Source organism: Archocentrus centrarchus, chromosome 6 (genome assembly GCF_007364275.1).
Source record: "Archocentrus centrarchus isolate MPI-CPG fArcCen1 chromosome 6, fArcCen1, whole genome shotgun sequence".
Taxonomy (NCBI): domain Eukaryota; kingdom Metazoa; phylum Chordata; class Actinopteri; order Cichliformes; family Cichlidae; genus Archocentrus; species Archocentrus centrarchus.
In genome coordinates, this window is record NC_044351.1 from 4,951,983 (window position 1) to 4,971,542 (window position 19,560).

General features: G+C 43.9%; 1 protein-coding gene across 2 annotated transcripts in view; it reads left to right on the forward strand.

Moving 5' to 3' along the window:
- Positions 1–19,560, forward strand: part of LOC115781175 (proline-rich protein 5-like) — a 57,717-nt gene that overhangs the window by 25,434 nt on the left and 12,723 nt on the right. For both annotated transcript variants that reach the window (XM_030730672.1, XM_030730673.1), the window contains exons 3-5: positions 9,121–9,201; positions 9,738–9,786; positions 12,042–12,108. In XM_030730672.1, coding sequence (XP_030586532.1) covers positions 9,121–9,201; positions 9,738–9,786; positions 12,042–12,108 — 197 coding nt within the window. The remainder of the gene's footprint in view (positions 1–9,120; positions 9,202–9,737; positions 9,787–12,041; positions 12,109–19,560) is intronic.

The window sequence follows — 19,560 nt, forward strand, 5'->3', positions numbered from 1 at the left end:
GGATACACAGCTGGGAATAATTAAACAGGACAAGACCAGGAAGTAAACTAAATATAAGGCAGGCGAGACTAAGACTGGCAAGCAGGCACGGAACAGAGACGCAGACTAGTCACAATACTGGAAATAAAACTCAATACAAAAACACACATGAGGCAAGGGACATGACAGAGGGACAAAACAGACACTAGAACACAGAGACACAGGGGAAACAGGAACAAAGGGAACCAGGAATGCAATATAAATAACCATCATAACAAAATACAGAACACTAAACAAATTAAGAATCTAAATAAGCAAACAATGAAACAGAACCATAAGAGCAAGAACACAAAGGCTGGGCATACGGCCCAGGACCATGACAGAATCTGAACTGATGTATCTTTCAATACCAAAATTCTAAAAGCATGATGGTACTTTTTCCTCTTTTTTAGTACCATAGATACCACAGGCAGCATATAGAATAGAATAGAATGCCTTTATTGTCATTATACAGGATGTACAATGAGATTGGAGAAAAAAAGAGCCGTGAGCTGCTGCGTCTGTGCGCGCCGCCATCTTGGATCAATATATGCAGGTGTTCTTGTATATCCTTACATGCAAAAGATTTCCCACAACACAGGAAAAAAACTGCACGTGGCAAAGCAGCTGCTGCGATGGCTCCACAACGACTTAATAAGAAGTGATAAGAGTCGGGTATGGAAGCACTTTGCGTTGTTATCCTGAAATACATATTACATTTTTTTTTTTTTTTGAGAAATCAGCTATATTCAGTTATCAGTAGCTACTGTAACGTAGCTCACATTATGACTCATAGTAACATTAGAAGGCTACTTGGCAACTATCCCAGTATTTCTGTCTGTATCCTGTCAGGATGTGTGAACATTTTGAATAAACGGTCTGCCTGTCGTGGTCCTGGGCCATCTGCCCAGCGTTTTGTATTTGGCTTTGTCTTCACTGAGTTTTGTTCCTAGTTTGTTTTGGTTTTCTAGTTCCCTTTGTCCCTGTCTCTCCTCTGTCTGTGATCTTGTGTCTGTTTTGTCCTTGACCCTGACCTCTGGTGTTTTCATATTGAGTTTTATTCCCAGTGTTGTGGACTAGTCTGCGTTTTTGTCCCATGTCTGAGTCTCTTTGTCTGTTTCCCTGTGCTGTGGTCCCTGTTTAGTTCTGTGTGCCAGTTCCCTGTGTCAGGTCTCCGTATACCTTGTTTAGTCACTTCCTGTATTATTTTGACAGTCTTGTGTTCCTTGTGCTTTGTCTTTAGTTTTGCTTCCCCTGTTATTAGTTTCATTTGCTTCACCTGCTGTGCCCTGCTGTTTCCTCTTGCCCTGATTACCTGCTGTGTATTTAAGCCCTCAGTTTTCTTCTGTTTGTTGCGTCATCGTCGGTGTTTCCCCTTTCCTGCTGTGTGTTTCCCCGTTTAGTTTTTCCATGCCGTTCTCCCAGGCTTGTTTTTGTGTTTCGGCCTTGGTTGAGATTTTGTTGTTTTGTTTATTGTCTCCTGTGAGCCTCAGCAAATAAAGCTGTTAGAGTTTAGCTCCAGTGTCATGCGTCCTTCCACCACACAGCCAAACCATGACACTGCCACTACCATGTCAGTGATTTAAAATGACTTTTTCAGAAAGGAGTTTATGTTTGAGTATGTATGGTTAAGTACATGAGATAATCATTTAATTTAAATTTTTTAATTTTTTTTAATCGTGGTATTAAATTGGGTATCAAGATTTATGTAATTATGCTGGTATTAGCATTAGACTACTAAATTTCTGGTGTCATGATATCCCTAACAGACATGAGTGTAAAGTGCAACTTTACTGAATGGCAGAAGCTTACATCTGTAAGCAGGTAATTGTACTTTTTTATCTTAGTATAATGTCTGCCCTCCTACGTCATCAGGAGTTGAGAAACCAAAATTGGCACACTGGTACACAGCCTCTGAAGCTTCTTATTTATATCAAATTTTATGACGTCATCGTGTTGCCTAGCAGCCATTTAATAACAAACTTAAACTAATCATGTTGCATTTATGCACCTTTGAAAATGATTCTATCATTTTAATTTCACAGGAACATCTAATTTATAGACAAAATACTTGAATATTATATGATACATCATTTCTCATCAGATTACCTGGCAGTCACCTAACAACAAGACAAAAATGACATTTATGTAGTAGAAAAGACCTGAGCATTGCAGGGGATGCAGTACTTCAGTTTCCCAACAGCACAAATTGACAAGGTCCAGCTGTGTGGCAGACAGGAAAGGACCACAGTGCAGGACTCATGAAGCAGGACATGAACTTAACACTCAGGTTTATTTGCTGGCAAACTTCAAAAATAACTACAAAGCAGGCCAGAATCTAAAGATACAGAACCAGGGGAAAACACACAGCAAGCAGAGGCATAGATGACAAGGACACAACCAAGAACTGAGGAGAACAGACAATATAAACACAAGAGGGAAGAGTGGAGAACAGGTGAACTGAATCTAACTAACAAGACAAGGGGAAGCAAAACTGAACACAGTTTACGTGGAAAAGGGACTGGAAAAATAAAACAGCAAGTGACTAAACAGGAAGCCAGAAACGTAGACTTGACACAACAGGGGGAGGAAGGCATGCAGAGGAACACAGGGAAGTAAAACCAAATACACTGCTCAAAAAAATAAAGGGAACACTCAAATAACACATCCTAGATCTGAATGAATATAATATTCTCATTGAATACTTTGTTCTGTACAAAGTTGAATGTGCTGACAACAAAATCACACAAAAATCATCAATGGAAATCAAATTTATTAACCAATAGAGGCCTGGATTTGGAGTCACACACAAAATTAAAGTGGAAAAACACACTACAGGCTGATCCAACTTTGATGTAATGTCCTTAAAACAAGTCAAAATGAGGCTCAGTATTGTGTGTGGCCTCCACGTGCCTGTATGACCTCCCTACAATGCCTGGGCATGCTCCTGATGAGGTGGCGGATGGTCTCCTGAGGGATCTCCTCCCAGACCTGGACTAAAGCATCCGCCAACTCCTGGACAGTCTGTGGTGCAACGTGACGTTGGTGGATGGAGCGAGACATGATGTCCCAGATGTGCTCAATCGGATTCAGGTCTGGGGAACGGGCAGGCCAGTCCATAGCTTCAATGCCTGAATCTTGCAGGAACTGCTGACACACTCCAGCCACATGAGGTCTAGCATTGTCCTGCATTAGGAGGAACCCAGGGCCAACCACACCAGCATATGGTCTCACAAGGGGTCTGAGGATCTCATCACGGTACCTAATGGCAGTCATGCTACCTCTGGTGAGCACATGGAGGGCTGTGCGGCCCTCCAAAGAAATGCCACCCCACACCATTACTGACCCACTGCCAAACCGATCATGCTGAAGGATGTTGCAGGCAGCAGATCGCTCTCCACGATGTCTCCAGACTCTGTCACGTCTGTCACATGTGCTCAGTGTGAACCTGCTTTCATCTGTGAAGAGCACAGGGCACCAGTGGCGAATTTGCCAATCCTGGTGTTCTCTGGCAAATGCCAAGCGTCCTGCACGGTGTTGGGCTGTGAGCACAACCCCCATCTGTGGACGTCGGGCCCTCATACCATCCTCATGGAGTCCGTTTCTAACCGTTTGTGCAGACACATGCACATTTGTGGCCTGCTGGATGTCATTTTGCAGGGCTCTGGCAGTGCTCCTCCTGTTCCTCCTTGCACAAAGGCGGAGGTAGCGGTCCTGCTGCTGGGTTGTTGCCCTCCTACGGCCTCCTCCATGTCTCCTGGTGTACTGGCCTGGTAGCACCTCCAGCCTCTGGACACTACGCTGACAGACACAGCAAACCTTCTTGCCACAGCTCGCATTGATGTGCCATCCTGGATGAGCTGCACTACCTGAGCCACTTGTGTGAGTTGTAGAGTCCGTCTCATGCTACCACGAGTGTGAAAGCACCACCAACATTCAAATGTGACCAAAACATAACATAAAAATAATTGCCAATAATTTCCACCTGTTGTCTATTCCATTTGCACAACAGCATGTGAAATTGATTGTCAATCAGTGTTGCTTCCTAAGTGGACAGTTTGATTTCACAGAAGTTTGATTTACTTGGATTTATATTGTGTTGTTTAAGTGTTTCCTTTATTTTTTTGAGCAGTGTATAAAACACGAGAGATAAGGGACTACGTAGGACACAGAGGGACAAAAAGACACAGGACCACTGAAATGCATAGATAGATAGATAGATAGACAACAAGACAGCAAGAGGATATGATACAAACATTTGTGTATGGGATCTTATGTCCTGACAGGTGTGTTCACCTGTCACAGAAAGAAGAGTTATTGTACAGTTTTATGGAGAACAGTAGGAATGATTGCCTGAAGCGTTCTTTATGGCAGCAAGGTTGAATCAGTCTGAGTGAGAAGGAGCTCTGCTGCCTCATTAGTGTGGAGTGGTGGGGGTGAGATGGACTGTCCATAATGGAGAGCAGTTAACTCAGTGACCTCCTGTCCCTCACTGACTCAAACGTCGCCAAATTCTGCCCTGTTCCAGCCATGCAAATCAGTTTGTTGACATGGAGAACACAGGAGAACCAGGAATCAGATATAAATAAATTATAACCAAGAACATAAATCGGATAATTAAACTAAGAAGGCCTGAAGATACAAATAAAGAAACCAACCAGGAATAATATGAAATGTACAAAACTGCAAAAACCACAATAAACAGAGAATCAACCAGAGCCATCAACAGAATTTGAAAGTACAATACAGAAAACACTGGGTCATAGACCCAGGACCCTGACACGAACAGCCCAAACAATACTGTAGCATGGGGATGTACTGGTGTGTAAAAATGCAAACCTTTTGAAAAATAGTTGTGTTCGTACAAATGGTTTTTTCTGGATAAGCTGTCTGCAGCATCACTGACAGCAATACAAGCAATAAATGCATTTGCATTACAAGATTTCACATACCTTTACTCTCCTGTTTACTCTGACACAATTTGAGTTAACTGAAGGTGTACTTGTTAATTTTAAGACCTAACTTGAAATACAGTGCTTCTTTGCTGGACATCATAGAAAAAGGAAAGGAAATCTTCCAAGATTTCAGAAAAAAATCATAGACATCCACCAGTATGGTTCAAGTATAAACACCTGGGACATACATAGTCCTACTGCTCAGAAAGAGAGGAATTCTGTCTCCTTTAAAGAAGCATGGCTCACTCCAAGTCAATTCCAGAACAATGGCAAAAAACCTTGTGGAGATAAGGCTCCTACATCGACCAGAACGGCCGTTCAACAAGGAAGAAGCTGTTTCAAAACAGCCATAAAAATGCCAGATGTCAGCTTTCAGCCTTACAAAGGGAAAAAGAATTCACTTTTCAGAGAAATGTCCTCTGATCACAAAAAGTGCTCCTAATGACCTAACCCTAACCTGTAATGGTTTAAACCTAACCACAAGAAAATAAAGTTTATGGATATGTTGAAGCAGCATAAACCTGGGTGATGTACATCACCCAGGCCACATCTGACCTTTTAGTTTTCCTTAACCTGGAGGTCAATGTAAAATTAGGATTTAGACATGGATTATACATTATACAGCTTGTCCCAGCCACAAAACACTCTTTTGGAAAACTCTGTCTGAGGATGAAATTTTGCAAAAACATGCACATTTTGTTCCCAATTGTTTTAGTGATAAAAGGTTTGATTGGTTGGTTGGTTTCGTTGCTAACTGTAACTTTTAATTGTACTTTTACCAGTAGTAGTTTGTGAGCAGGTAAAACTAATATTGAGCAGAATTGAGTTCAGCTTGTTATTAAACAGTCCCAGTTTCTCATGTGGCTTCTTGGGAAAATTAATTGCCCCCAGTTTGCAAATGGATCTTCCACAGTCAATGGAAAATTAGGATTTAGATAGATAACTATGCATCGGGCAGTTTGTCACAGCCACAAAACTGTCTTTCAATAAACTCTGTGTCAGAAAATGGCTTACTGTTTTTTTTCCAATTTTATGGGAAATCAGAATACAGCTTTGTTGCTTTTATTTTGAAGGTGACAACTGTTTTTCTTTCTTTTTTTTTTTTTTTTTTTTTTACATTTTTATACATATGTATGTTCAAATAAATGCAGCTTCACAATAAATACATTGGAAGTGATGCTTGAGTTGGCTAGCCACAAAAGATGTGCTTAGTTTATGGAGAGCAGTTTGCTGTATTTAAGAATTACAATTTGAATTGCCATTATGAAACTAAACATGCATAGAAATGCAAGAACTTGAGTGATGCAGAGTGGGTACAGATATCTGAACCGTTGATAGCTAAGTCGCAAAAGCAAAATCATCTTTTAACCAAGTGACTGCAAAATGCCATCTGCCATTCTAATATTCCCTGAGAAAAAAGAAGCATTTTAGGATGTGCCTCTCTAGGTGAACTGTAATGAATCAAGGTCATTGTGGGAAATCTGGAGCTCCAGTTGAAAAACAATGCAGACAATTTTGCCTTTTTTATTTGGCTTTGGATAAGAGCTGTGATGTCTGTGACACAGCTCAGTTACTCATCTTTGTACATGGGATAACAAAAGAGTTTGAGATTAAAAAGATAAGATAAGATAAGATAGTGTTTATTTGTCACATGCACAGTTATACACAGTACAATGCACAGTGAAATGTATTTTGTACCTGCAACCTTATATACACACACATATAAATAAGAAGAATAAAAAAAAAAAAAAAAAAAAGTAATTCACACTATACACTATACTCTATATACTATACACTATACACACTTTTTAAATTATGATATTTACACTGTGCAATAATGGTCCAGTTAGGGCTCAGAGTTGAGCAGACGGATGGCTTGTGGGTAAAAACTCTTCTTCAACCTTTCAGTCTTAGCCCTCAGGCAGCGGTAACGCCGGCCTGATGGGAGCAGGGAGAAGAGAGAGTGTCCGGGGTGGCTGGGCTGTTTTAGGATCTTCATGGCCCTCAGCCTGCACTGCTTGGTGTAAATGTCCTGCAGGTTGGGGAGGGTGGTTCTGATGGTCCGTTCAGCTGAACGAACCACCCTTTTTAGGGCCATGAAGTCCTGCTTGGTGCAGTTTCCCATCCAGGTGGTGATGCTCCCACGCATGATGCTCTCAATGGTGCAGGTGTAAAAGTTCCTGAGCACCTTGAGTGGGAGCTTGAAGTCTCTCAGCCGCCTGAGGAGGTAGAGACGCTGTCTGGCCTTCTTCACAGTGATGTTTATGTGATGAGTCCAGGACAGGTCCTGTGAGATGGTCACTCCCAGGTATTTGAAGGTGTCCACTCTTTCCACCTCAGCACCACTGATGACAAGTGGATGGTAGTCCCTCTGCTGCTTCCTGCTGAAGTCCACGATCAGTTCCTTTGTTTTGCTGACGTTGAGCAGGAGGTGGTTCTCCTGGCACCAGTTCTCCAGGCGGGAGACCTCTCTCCTGTAGGCTGTCTCCTCATTGTGAGAGATTAGTCCCACAACAGCAGTGTCGTCAGCAAACTTGATGATGACGTTGGACTCTGACGTGGCCTCGCAGTCATGGGTGTACAGTGAGTACAGCAGAGGGCTGAGCACACAGCCTTGGGGGGATCCAGTGTTGAGGGTGAGGGAGGATGAGGTGAGGTGACCCACTCGTACCACCTGTGGTCTGCTGGTCAGGAAGCTGTGAACCCACCTGCACAGGGATGGGCCCAGGCCCAGGTCCAGCAGCTTAGAGACCAGCCTGGAGGGAACTATGGTGTTGAATGCTGAGCTGTAATCTACAAACAGCACTCTCACATAGTTCCCCTTACCAGTGTCTATGTGTGAAAGGGTCTTGTGGAGGAGGAAGGATATGGCGTCATCTGTGGATCTGTCTGGCCGGTATGCAAACTGTAGTGGGTCGAGGGTGGTGGGCAGTGAGGAGGTGATGAATGTCTTGATGAGTCTCTCAAAACACTTCATCACCACAGAGGTGAGTGCTATGGGCCTGAAGTCATTGGGACTTGGCAGCAATGCATTCAATGAAAGGGAGTGATTTGTTCATATGCTTGAATAAGCATGAAGCTTGAAATGTGACAAACTGGCAGGTGTTAGAGCTTTTGGTTATCAAAATCTGACATGGAACAGCTGTCAGGTGGCTATTAGCACTTTGCTCAGCCTGTGCAAAGTGCTAAAAAGAGTATGGGACCTAAGAGCAGAAATTCAAGAGTTTTGTGAGAAGAAAGGCGAGAACATGGAATAGACGGCAGATCTTGCATTTGCTATTGATGTGACTGTCCTTACACATTTTCACCTTAGACATTGAGCCTTACTTTAATGCACTTGTTCAAGCCCAAAACAGATTAAATTTCTCTCACAGAGCAAGAAAAAGAATGGAAAAACTGCAGATTACGTAAATTAAACTACAAGCAAAATAGCAATAGCACTTTGAATAAAGTTCAGTCTTTGATGTTTTGTAAAAACACACAAATTTTGTTCCCAATTGTTTTAGTGATAGAATGTTGGTTTTATGCCTGCTTCACATTTTCATTGCTAATTATAACATCTACTCTTATCAATAGCAGTTTATAGAGTTAATATTGAGCAGAATTTAATTCAGCTTATTAGTGTGGTAAATAGCCTAGTTCTTATATAGCACATTTGCATTCACTCATTTACCAACACATTCATACAAGCACTTTTTTTCTATCTCACATTCACACACATATTCACACTCCAATGAATACATAGGGAGCAACTGGGTTCAGTAACTTGCCCAAGGATACTTTGGCGTGCAGACTGGAGCAGCCAGGGATCAAACCACCAACCTCATGATCAGTAGATGACGTGCTGTACCCTCTGAGCCACAGCCATCCACAACAGTCCCAGTTTCTCATGTGGCGCTTTGGCAAAATTAGTTGCCCACCCTTGAGTTAGAACATGTGCTGCTGGATCTTCCAAGAGGACAGTGACCCTCAGCTACACCTTCAAAGCTGTGGCAGAATGGCTTAATGACTGCAAAGCTAGAAAGTGCAAACTGGTTGTCTACTCACAGACTTGTATTAATGTATGGTTGAACTGGTGTATAAAGTTATGATCTACCAAAGCTGTAATTTCTCTGCTTGACCTCTGACCTGTTTATTGCTCTCTCAGGGTCCAATCAGCTGTGATCAAGGTGTTCAAAGGGGCATCTCTACAGAATAATGAGCTCTACACACTTAATGAGAGCATCAGGTGAGAAAAAGCTTTTTTCACTTTACTTTTTCTTTTCAAAGCAGCCTTGTAGAATCATAATGTCAAAATTCAGAGACAGGAAATGAAGAGTTTGCAGAAAGACAAAGGAAATGAACAAATTAATTGTAACAAATCAATTTAAGTTCAAATGAACTTACATGAATGTTTCAGAAAAAGAAACTGTTGCTTAAATATTAAGCAAAACAATAGGCTTTTATGAGTTCATCTTGCTTTTTACACACACACACACACACACACACACACACACACACACACACACACACACACACACACACACACACACACACACACACACACACACACTTCTTTGATCACATGCATCCTGATATTTGCATCCTATATTGGATTAATTTGTAGCTCTTCTAGATTTCTAGTAATTCTTCTCAGGTTTTGCTCAGAAAAAAGCCCCTAAATGGATTTTTGTATTGCATGTGTGTGAGTGAGTGAGATGAGCAGAAACATGGTAGCTGTTACTATGCCTTCCTACTTAAGTCTTTTGTGTCTTTATACTGTAGGTGGCTCCTTAAAACTGAGATGGGCTCCTTCATCACAGAGTACTTCCAGGTACTTTCAGTCCATCTTTTTACTTTTATTAAACCTGAGTAAAGAGTTGCTGAGTTCACATCAGCAACATCTGAAGGTTTATTTATTTTCAATATGCAGAGTAAACATTTGCTCTTTTTGATGTTGGTTGCTGTGCTTTTTTTGTGTTATCATTAGTCTAGCATAATGGTATGGTGGTTAGCACTGTTGCCTCACAGCAAGAAGGCCCTGGGTTAGAATCTGCCAGGAGCCTTTGTGTGTGGAGTTTGCATGTTCTCCCTGGATCTGTGTGGGTTCTCTCCAGGTACACAAACACAACAAACAGTCATCTCAAGGTGATTTATATTGTAAAGTAAAGACCCTACAATAATTACAGAGAAAACCCAACAGTCAAAATGACCCCCTATGAGCAGCACTTGGCGACGGTGGGAAGGAAAAAACTCCTTTTTAACAGGAAGAATCCTCCAGCAGAATCAGGCTCAGGGAGGGGCAGTCATCTGCCATGACCAGTTGGGGGTGAGGGGAGGGAGACAGGGCAAAATACCAGATATTAATAATAACTAATGATTAAATGCAGAGTGGTGTATAAACACATAGGTGGCTAGGCCTATTACAGTGTAACTAAGGGATGGATCAGGGTCACCTGAATCAGTCCTAACTATAGGAATATCCCTAACTAGGAATATCCCTGAAGTGACTTCCATTCACTTCAGGGATTCTGTGATCAGATAGACTCCAAATCAAATGAATCAGAGGATGGTGATAGCCCTTCTTCAACTTTGGAGAACTACTCTACTCAATTGAAACAGGTGGAGAACTGCTCCATGTGGATTACCAGCTGTAATCCAACACTGGAGTCCATCTGTGTGATAAAGGACTTAGAAGTCTGTGGGCCAAGGGGATGATTCAGTTATCACCAGGGGTGAAGTTAGTGAGGCAGTTAAACACCACCACAGTGTCAGCTTGAGGAGTTTGGTCATTCGTGAGAGGTTCAGAGTACAGCCACTACTCCTCTACATTGAAAGGAGCCAGTTGAGATGATTAAGGCATCTGACTAGGATGCCTCCTGAGCACCTCTTAGGTGAAGTGTTTCAGGCACATCCTTCTAGGAGAAGACCCTGAGGCAGACCCAGGACATGCTGGAGAGATTATATCTCTCAACTTGGGAATGTCTTGGTGTCCCCCAGTAGGAACTGAAGGAGCAGGCCGGGGAGAGGGATGTTCAAGCATTTATACTGCTGCACCCACAATCCCAGATCCAGATAAGAAGCAGAAAATGGATTGGTGGATAAATTAAGGGCAAATTTTGTGTTTTTAAGCTAAAGAACATTTACAATTTTTGTACAGCCAGCAGTAAGCACATTAGGACTAACAGTATATATTAAATACATACACACATCAACACACGCAAATATAAAAGTTGTTAAAAGGGCTTGGACAAAAGAGTTTCAGCCTGTTTATCTTGAATGTTCAATTACCATTACAGTGTGTTCACTGCAATCTATTTATGTGTCATCATAGACTGTATATAAAAGATGTGTACAGAAGCTTCTAGGTCTGTAGAGAATTACTATAAAACTGCAGTCTTTCAAATGGCCAGCAGGGGGAAACTCCTGTGGTTTCAAGAACAGTTTTTTAAATGAAGAATAATGAATAAAGAATGAATAAAGAATTCAGTGGCGAGGTACACAGTACAGTAACAACAACAACTCTTTTATGCCAGTTTTTGCTGAGATGCAAGCCTGCAAGAAGTAACTTACTGATGACTGCTGAGTCTCTGTCAGGGTGAAAGTGTTCTCCAAAAGCTTCAATATCCAGACTGGAATTTCAGTTTTGTTCTTTGATATAATGGAAGACAAGTGTGGGCGTACTCAGAATACAAACCCAAAGAAAAAATTGAAATAAAGAAAAATAAAAAAGGTTAAAAACTCAAAATCACTGGGTAAACAGACCCAGAACCATAACAAATATTTTTTGACATCATAGATCTTGCATTTGTGGATCCAGTGATGATCTGTGGAAGGTTCATCTTGAAGTGTTAAACATTTTTAGCCCACACAATATTTGAAGAACTGTCTCTAAGATTGAGTCTTTGGAAGCGCTTTTATAGCCTGTCATGTTTTCTGCTCTTTGCTTTGTTTGAAATTTAAAACATTTTTTGTATAGAAATGCATTGTGAAATTTAAAGATGTAGGCTTGTAGCTGATTAGCTTATATTGCCTTGACTGTCCTGCACACATTTAAAATCTTTGTGTCTGTCTGTGTTGTTGTTTTAGAACCAGCTGCTGAGTCGAGGTCTAGCTGGAGTCCTAGAGCAGATCCTTCTTCAAAGCAGTGACACTGGTCAGTGGTTTATTATATTAACCTTTAAGCTGGAATCTCTTATGTGTTTACCATTGGCTGAGAACAATATAGAAGAGAAGGGGCCTGGAGCAGAAATGTCCAGAATTGACCATAAAATTGAAAATTAAAACATTATTTAAGTACAGGATTTAAAATAACAGAGGGTACATTTGGTTAGGCATTTAGAAGTGATATTTTAGCCACTGTGTATTTTGTGTGAAGTCATTTGTACGTTGTGTTTGGTGGGAGGGCTGATGGAGAAATGTTTCATTTAATTTTCAATCATTATCGCACATCTCCATGCACACACTGATGGCTGGCAATCATCTTTCTGGGCTTCAGCTTTCTGAAGGCCAGAGAGATTCTGGGTTTTCTTCACTATCTGTGCTTTTATAGTTGTGGTGTACATCCATGGTTATACTGCCACTAACCATTAAAAAGCCTTAGTTTTCATTGTGACACTTGAACACATTCTAATGTTTACAAATGTGAGATTAAACAGTAGCAGGTCAGCATGAAAGTGTATGCCTAATTCTTGGAAACATGTGTCCATCACCCAAAACATTGTGGGAACAAGGATCTGCACATATTATTATTATTGCTGATGGAGTGCATGTTGCTTGGTCTGTGCCACATCACACGCATACAGTGGAGTGAAAAGTATTTGCTCCTTTCCTGATTTCTTTTTTGTTTTTGGATATTTGTCACACTTGCATGTTTCAGATCATCAAACAAATTTTATTATTAGACAAAGTGTCAGAGACGAGTGAGATCCCCCAATTCAACATCTGTGTTATCAAGTTAACCCTATAATGCCAGGTGATTGCCGCTGAAACACCCGTTATCTGCCCCTGCTAACCATGACAGCTGGTTAAGACCGAGCGTATCGCCGCTGAGCCGGCTGATCAAGCCGGCTGTCCTATCGGAAAAATCAAACGGTTTCTGATAGCTGAGAAACTGCACTTCACACCCAACATAGGGTTATTACAGTAATTGTTGCCAGAAGTCTGCAAACAGCAGCGCATCTGAAGTACGCTGCCGCCGACAATACATTCAGCGTTATAGAGTTAATAATAACTAATGATTACATGCAGAGTGCTGTATAAACAGAGTGAAAAGAGGTGAATGAAAAATAAATGCTCAGTGTATCATGGGAACGCCCCAGCAGCCTAGGCCTATTGCACATAACTAAGGAAGGGTTCAGAGTTACCTGATCCAGCCCTAACTATAAGCTTTATCTAAAAGGAAAGTTTTAACTTCAGTCTTAAAAATAGAGAGGGTGCCTGTCTCGTGAATCCCTGAGGGGCCTGAAAGCTGAAGGCTCTCTCTCCTATTCTACTCTTGAGTATCCTAGGAACCACAAGTCAGCCAGCAGCCTGCAAGGGAAGTGCTCTACTGGAGACCTCATACAGTACTGTGAGGTCTTTAAGATAGACCTTGTATGTGAGAAGAATTTCTCCCAATATGGGAGAAATCTGCTCTCTCTCTCTAGTCCCTTTCAGTACTCTAGCTGCAGCATTTTGGATCAGCTGAAGACTTTATACGTAGGTTTTTGGACAGCCTGATAGTAGCTAATTACAATAGTAAAGCCTAGAAGTAATAAATGCATGAATTAGCATTTCCAGAATTGTTCTCAGCTTAGAGAAAAAAAACCTATCCAAACCTACGTAGCCCTGTGTATAAAAGTACTTGTCCCCGTTGTTAAATCATTAATTAACTGTGACTAACCACATTTTTTGGAAAGCTGAGTTTACGTTCAGTTTCACTGGGCACACCAAGGCTTGATTACTGCCAGACCTGTTGACTCAAGAAATCACTTATATAGAACCTCCATCCATCCATCCATTCTCTTCCGCTTATCTGGGGCCGGGTCGCGGGGGCAGGAGCCTAAGCAGAGAAGCCCAGGCTTCCCTCTCCGGTGCAGCGTCCGCATCGCTGCAGAAGCAGCCCCGATCCGTCTGTCGATCTCCTGCTCCCTTCTCCCATCACTCGTGAACAAGACCCCGAGATACTTGAACTCCTCCACTTGGGGCAAGAACTCGTTCCTGAGCCGGAGAGGGCACTCCACCCTTTTCCGGCTGAGGACCATGACCTCAGACTTAGAGGTGCTGATTCTCATGCCGGCCGCTTCACACTCGGCTGCGAACCGTTCCACTGTGAGCTGGAGGCCACCCCCTGATGAAGCCAGCAGGACCGCATCATCTGCAAAGTGCAGAGATGAGACTCTGAGGCCACCAAGGAAGAAGCCTTCCGCCACCTGGCTACGCCTAGAAATTCTGTCCATAAAAATTATGAACAGAATCGGTGACAAAGGGCAGCCCTGACGGAGTCTAACACCCACAGGAAACGAATCCGACTTATTACCGGCTATACGGACCAAGCTCTCACTGCGGTTGTACAGAGATTGAATGGCCCGCAACAACAGGCCAGACACCCCATACTCCCGCAGGACCTCCCAAAGGATACCCCAAGGGACACGGTCGAATGCCTTCTCCAAGTCCACAAAGCACATGTAGACTGGTTGGGCAAACTCCCACGCACACTCGAATATCCTTGAGAGGATAAAGAGCTGGTCCAGCGTTCCGTGACCAGGACGAAGACCGCATTGTTCCTCCTGAAACTGAGGTTCGACTAACAGACGGACACTCCTTTCCTGCACCCTGGCATAGACCTTACCGGGGAGGCTGAGGAGTGTGATCCCCCGAAAGTTGGAGCACACCCTTAGGTCTCCCTTCTTAAAGATGCGGACCACCACCCCGGTCTGCCAATCCAATGGCACTGCCCCAGATCTCCACGTGATGTTGCAGAGGCGTGTCAACCAAGACAGCCCTACAACATCCAGAGCCTTCAGGAACTCAGGGCGAATCTTGTCCACCCCAGGGGCCCTGCCACCAAGGAGTTGTTTAACTACCTCAGTGACCTCACCCCCAGTGATGTTTAAGTCATCTCCCTCATCCCCAGACTCTGCTTCCACTACAGAAGGCGTGTCAGTGGGATTCAGGAGGTCCTCGAAGTATTCCTTCCACCGTCCGACTATAGCCTCAGTTGAAGTCAGCAGCACCCCACCCGCACTATAAACCGTGTGAGTGGAGAACTGCTTTCCCCTCCTGAGTCGCCTAACGGTTTGCCAGAATTGCTTCGATGCCGTCCGAAAGTCTTTTTCCATAGCCTAACCGAACTCCTCCCACACCCGAGTTTTTGCTTTGGCCACTACCCGAGCTGCATTCCGCTTGGCCTGCCGATACCTGTCAGCTGCCTCCGGAGTCCCACAGGCTAACCGAGCCAGATAGGACTCTTTCTTCAGCTTGATGGCTCCCTTCACCTCCGGTGACCACCATCTGGTTCGGGGGTTACCACCACGACAGGCACCAACCACCTTGCAGCCACAGCTCTGAGCAGCAGCCTCAACAATGGAGGTGCGGAACATGGTCCATTCGGACTCAATGTCCTCAGCCTCCCTCGGAATGCTGTCGAAGTTCTGCCGGAGGTGGGAGTTGAAGATCTCCCGGACTGGGGCTTCTGCCAGGCGTTCCCAGCGCACCCTCACAATACGTTTAGGTGCGCCAGGTCTGTCCAGCATCTTCCCCCACCACCTGATCCAACTCACCACCAGGTGGTGATCAGTTGACAGCTCAGCTCCTCTCTTCACCCTAGTGTCCAGAACATACGGCCACAGATCTGATGATACGATTACAAAATCGATCATCGACCTGCGACCTAGGGTGTCCTGGTGCCATGTGCACTTATGGACATCCTTATGTTCGAACATGGTGTTCGTTATGGACAAACTATGGTTTGCACAGAAGTCCAACAACAAAACACCATTCGGATTCAGATCGGGCAGGCCGTTCCTCCCAATCACGCCCCTCCAGGTCTCACTGTCATTGCCCACATGAGCGTTGAAGTCTCCCAGCAAGACTATGGAGTCACCAGATGGAGCACTGTCCAGCACCCCGCCCAGCGACTCCAAAAAGGGTGGGTACTCTGAACTGTCATTCAGTGCATAAGCGCAAACAACAGTCAGGACCCGTTCCCCAGCCCGAAGGCGCAGGGAAACTACCCTCTCGTCCACTGGTGAAAACTCCGACGTACAAGCAGCAAGCCGGGGGGATACAAGAATACCCACCCCAGCTTGCCGCCTCTCACCGAGGGCAACTCCAGACTGGAACAGAGCCCAGCCCTTCTCCAGGAGACTGGTTCCAGAGCCCAGGGCATGCGTTGAGGTGAGCCCAACTATATCTAGCTGGTATCTCTCAACCTCACGCACTAGCTCAGGCTCCTTCCCCACCAGAGAGGTGACATTCCATGTCCCAGTAGCCAGTCTTCATAGCCGGGGATCGGTCCGCCAGGGCCTCCGCCGTTGGCCACCGCCTGACACACATTGCACCCGACCTCTGCGACACCTCCTGCGGGTGATGGGCCTACAGGAGGGCGGGCCCATTGATCCTCTTCGGGCTGTGCCCGGCCGAGCACCACGGGCTAATGCCCGGCCACCAGACGCTCTCCCTTGAGCTCCCTCCTCAGGCCTGGCTCCAGGGTGGGGCCCTGGTAACCCTATCCCAGGCAGGGTAAACTGTTCCCTTGCTGTTACAATCATAGGGGTCTTCTGAACCGCTCTTTGTCTGGACCCTCACCCCGAACCAGTTTGCCATGGGAGACCCTACCAGGGGGACAAGCCCCCGGGCAACATAGCTCCTGGGATCACTGGGACACACAAACCCCTCCACCACGATAAGGTGGCGATTCACGGAGGAGTTATATAGAACCTATCTGACAAAATGAAGTAGGCTAAAAGATTTTAAAAACAACACATGATGTCACCATCTAGAGCACATGTAAAACTCAAGGCCAGATCCGGCCCATGAGATAATTATATACAACCCGCGAAATGATTTCATATCGCTATTATTAATGGCCCGCGGATAAATAGCTCTCCACTTATACTACAAATCCCACTATGCACTGTAACAGCTTCCGTGCAGGCAACCCATTTTCCATGTTGCCAATGACACATTGATCAGTGATCAGCAGATAAAAACACTGGTCAGCACAGGACATTAAAGCTAGCCTGCCTGAAGGCAGAGGACCTGGTCGCTCACATCAGAGATAAACCCATGTGTCTCTTTTCCTCACCTGTGATGTGCGGGGAAAAGAGCAGATTGGTGAGACAGATATGGGAGAAGATGCAGAAGGAGACCTGCACAGGTGAACTGACAGTGCATCACTGCGTCACACAGCAGGAAACGCTGCGCAGCAAAGTCCTGAAGACAGAACCGTCATTTTCTGGAGGAAATAGCTTCTGAATTTGGTGACGTGCCTTATCACACAGGTGTGATGAGCTGCCTGAGGAAATCGAATCATGAAAGTAAAGTAAAAGACTCAGCAGGGCTCTGGGATGAAATGTGGCTGTGTGAGCCGGCCTTTCTCTGTGACATAATGAAGCATCTTAATGCATTAAACCTGCAAATTCAGGGACGGGACCGCGTGATTAAGCGTGTGATTGCCAAAAAAGAAAATCAGACCGGGTCTCCACCGTTGTGTTTGCAGCTTTGCTTTTTGGACACACTGTGCACTTTACACAGAGTTTTTCTGACTGTGAAGCACAGAAGCATTACAGTTTTTACCTGAAAAAAAATATAAATTTTCATCAACTTGAAATATTTTCATTTTCCCTGATGTTATTTTTGAAGAAAATTTTATTTTTATATTTTATTTAATGTGTTGAGGAAAAGGTTGTTGTATTCATATTGCTGATTAAAATTATTATTTTTAATGTTTGGCCTGTGACTTAGACTGTGTCTTCAATTTTGGCCCGTCCTATGACTGAGTTTGACACCCCTGATCTAGAGAAACTCGAACAGATGAGAAACAAAGTCATTAACAGCTATTAGTCTGGAAAATGTAATAAAGGTATTTCTAAGGCTTTGGGACTTCAGCAAACCACAGTGAGCGTCATTATCCACAAACAGAAAAAACTTGGAACAGTGGGAACCCAGGAGTGGTCGGCCTACCAAAATGACTCCCAAGAGTACCGTATTTTTCGGACTATACGTCGCTCCGGAGTATAGGTCGCACCAGCCAAAAAATGCATAATAAAGAAGAAAAAAACATATATAGGTCGCACTGGACTATAAGTCGCACTTTTTTTTGTGATAGAATCCGAGACCCAGAGCAGAAATTCCATCTTGAACGGCAATTTAAAAATAATAATGGATTAAAGAACAGGACGAACACGGTTACGCCTACGTTATGCTAACGTAGCACATTCAGCTACATGACGCACAACGAACACGTGTTCGGTATGTTAACGTAACATTAAGTTATTCAGATAACCATAGCATAAAGAACATACTAACAAGTTAACCAAACCATCAATCCATTGAATTCTTCATCCTCTGTGTCACTTCTAAACAATTCCGTACACTCCGTAGACGAAGCGCCGCTTCCTCTTCTGTGTCGCGTTAGTCAGACTCGTCGTCAGCTGCAGTTCCAATTATTCCAGCCTTTCTGAATCCCAACAGGATGGTTTGTCACTGAAGCCCATGTTTTCTTGATCCATCCAATGACTTCCAGGAAAGTTGGGTGGCGCATTCTCCCAGTTGCCGTTAAGCTGTGCTCTCCATCCATCATCCACTGCGCCCACAGGTTACGCAAGACTGCCTTAAAGCTCCGGTTCACGGAGATGTCAAGTGGCTGGAGTATTTTGGTTCATGTGTTATAAATGTCACATATACGTCGCTCCGGAGTATAGGTCGCACCCCCAGCCAAACTATGAAAAAAAGTGCGACTTATACTCCGGAAAATGCGGTAAATGGACTAGCTCTTATATAGCGCTTTTCTACTCAATCAGAGCACTCAAAGCGCTTACACAACACGTTTTACATTTACCCATGCACTCACATTCATACAAGCACTTCCATGTTTCTACTAAGCTAAGTGCTTTTAATTAACTAACATTCACACACATTCATACTCCGACAGGACGGTCGGAGAGCAACTTGGGGTTAAGTATCTTGCCCAAGGATACATTGGCATGTAGCCTGGAGTAGCCAGGAATCGAACCGCTGACCTTCCGATCAGTAGGTGACCTGCTCTACCTACTGAGCTACAGCCACCCCGAGAGTGCATCGACGACTCAAACAGGAGGTCACAAAAGAACCCAGAACAACATCTAAGAACTGCAGGCCTGACTTGCCTCAGTTAAGGTCAGTTAAGGTGTTTATGATTCAACAATAAGAGACTGGGAAAAAAATGGCATCCATGGGAAAGTACCAAGGCAAAGACCACTGCTGGCCAAAAAGGCTTGTCTCACGTTTGCCAAAAAACATCTTGACTGTGTGAAAATTATTGGTGGGCTAATGAGACAGAAGTTAAATTTTTTGCAAGGTTCGAATCCATTTCCATCTGGTGTAAAAACAGCATTTTAAAAATGATCATACCAATAATAAAACA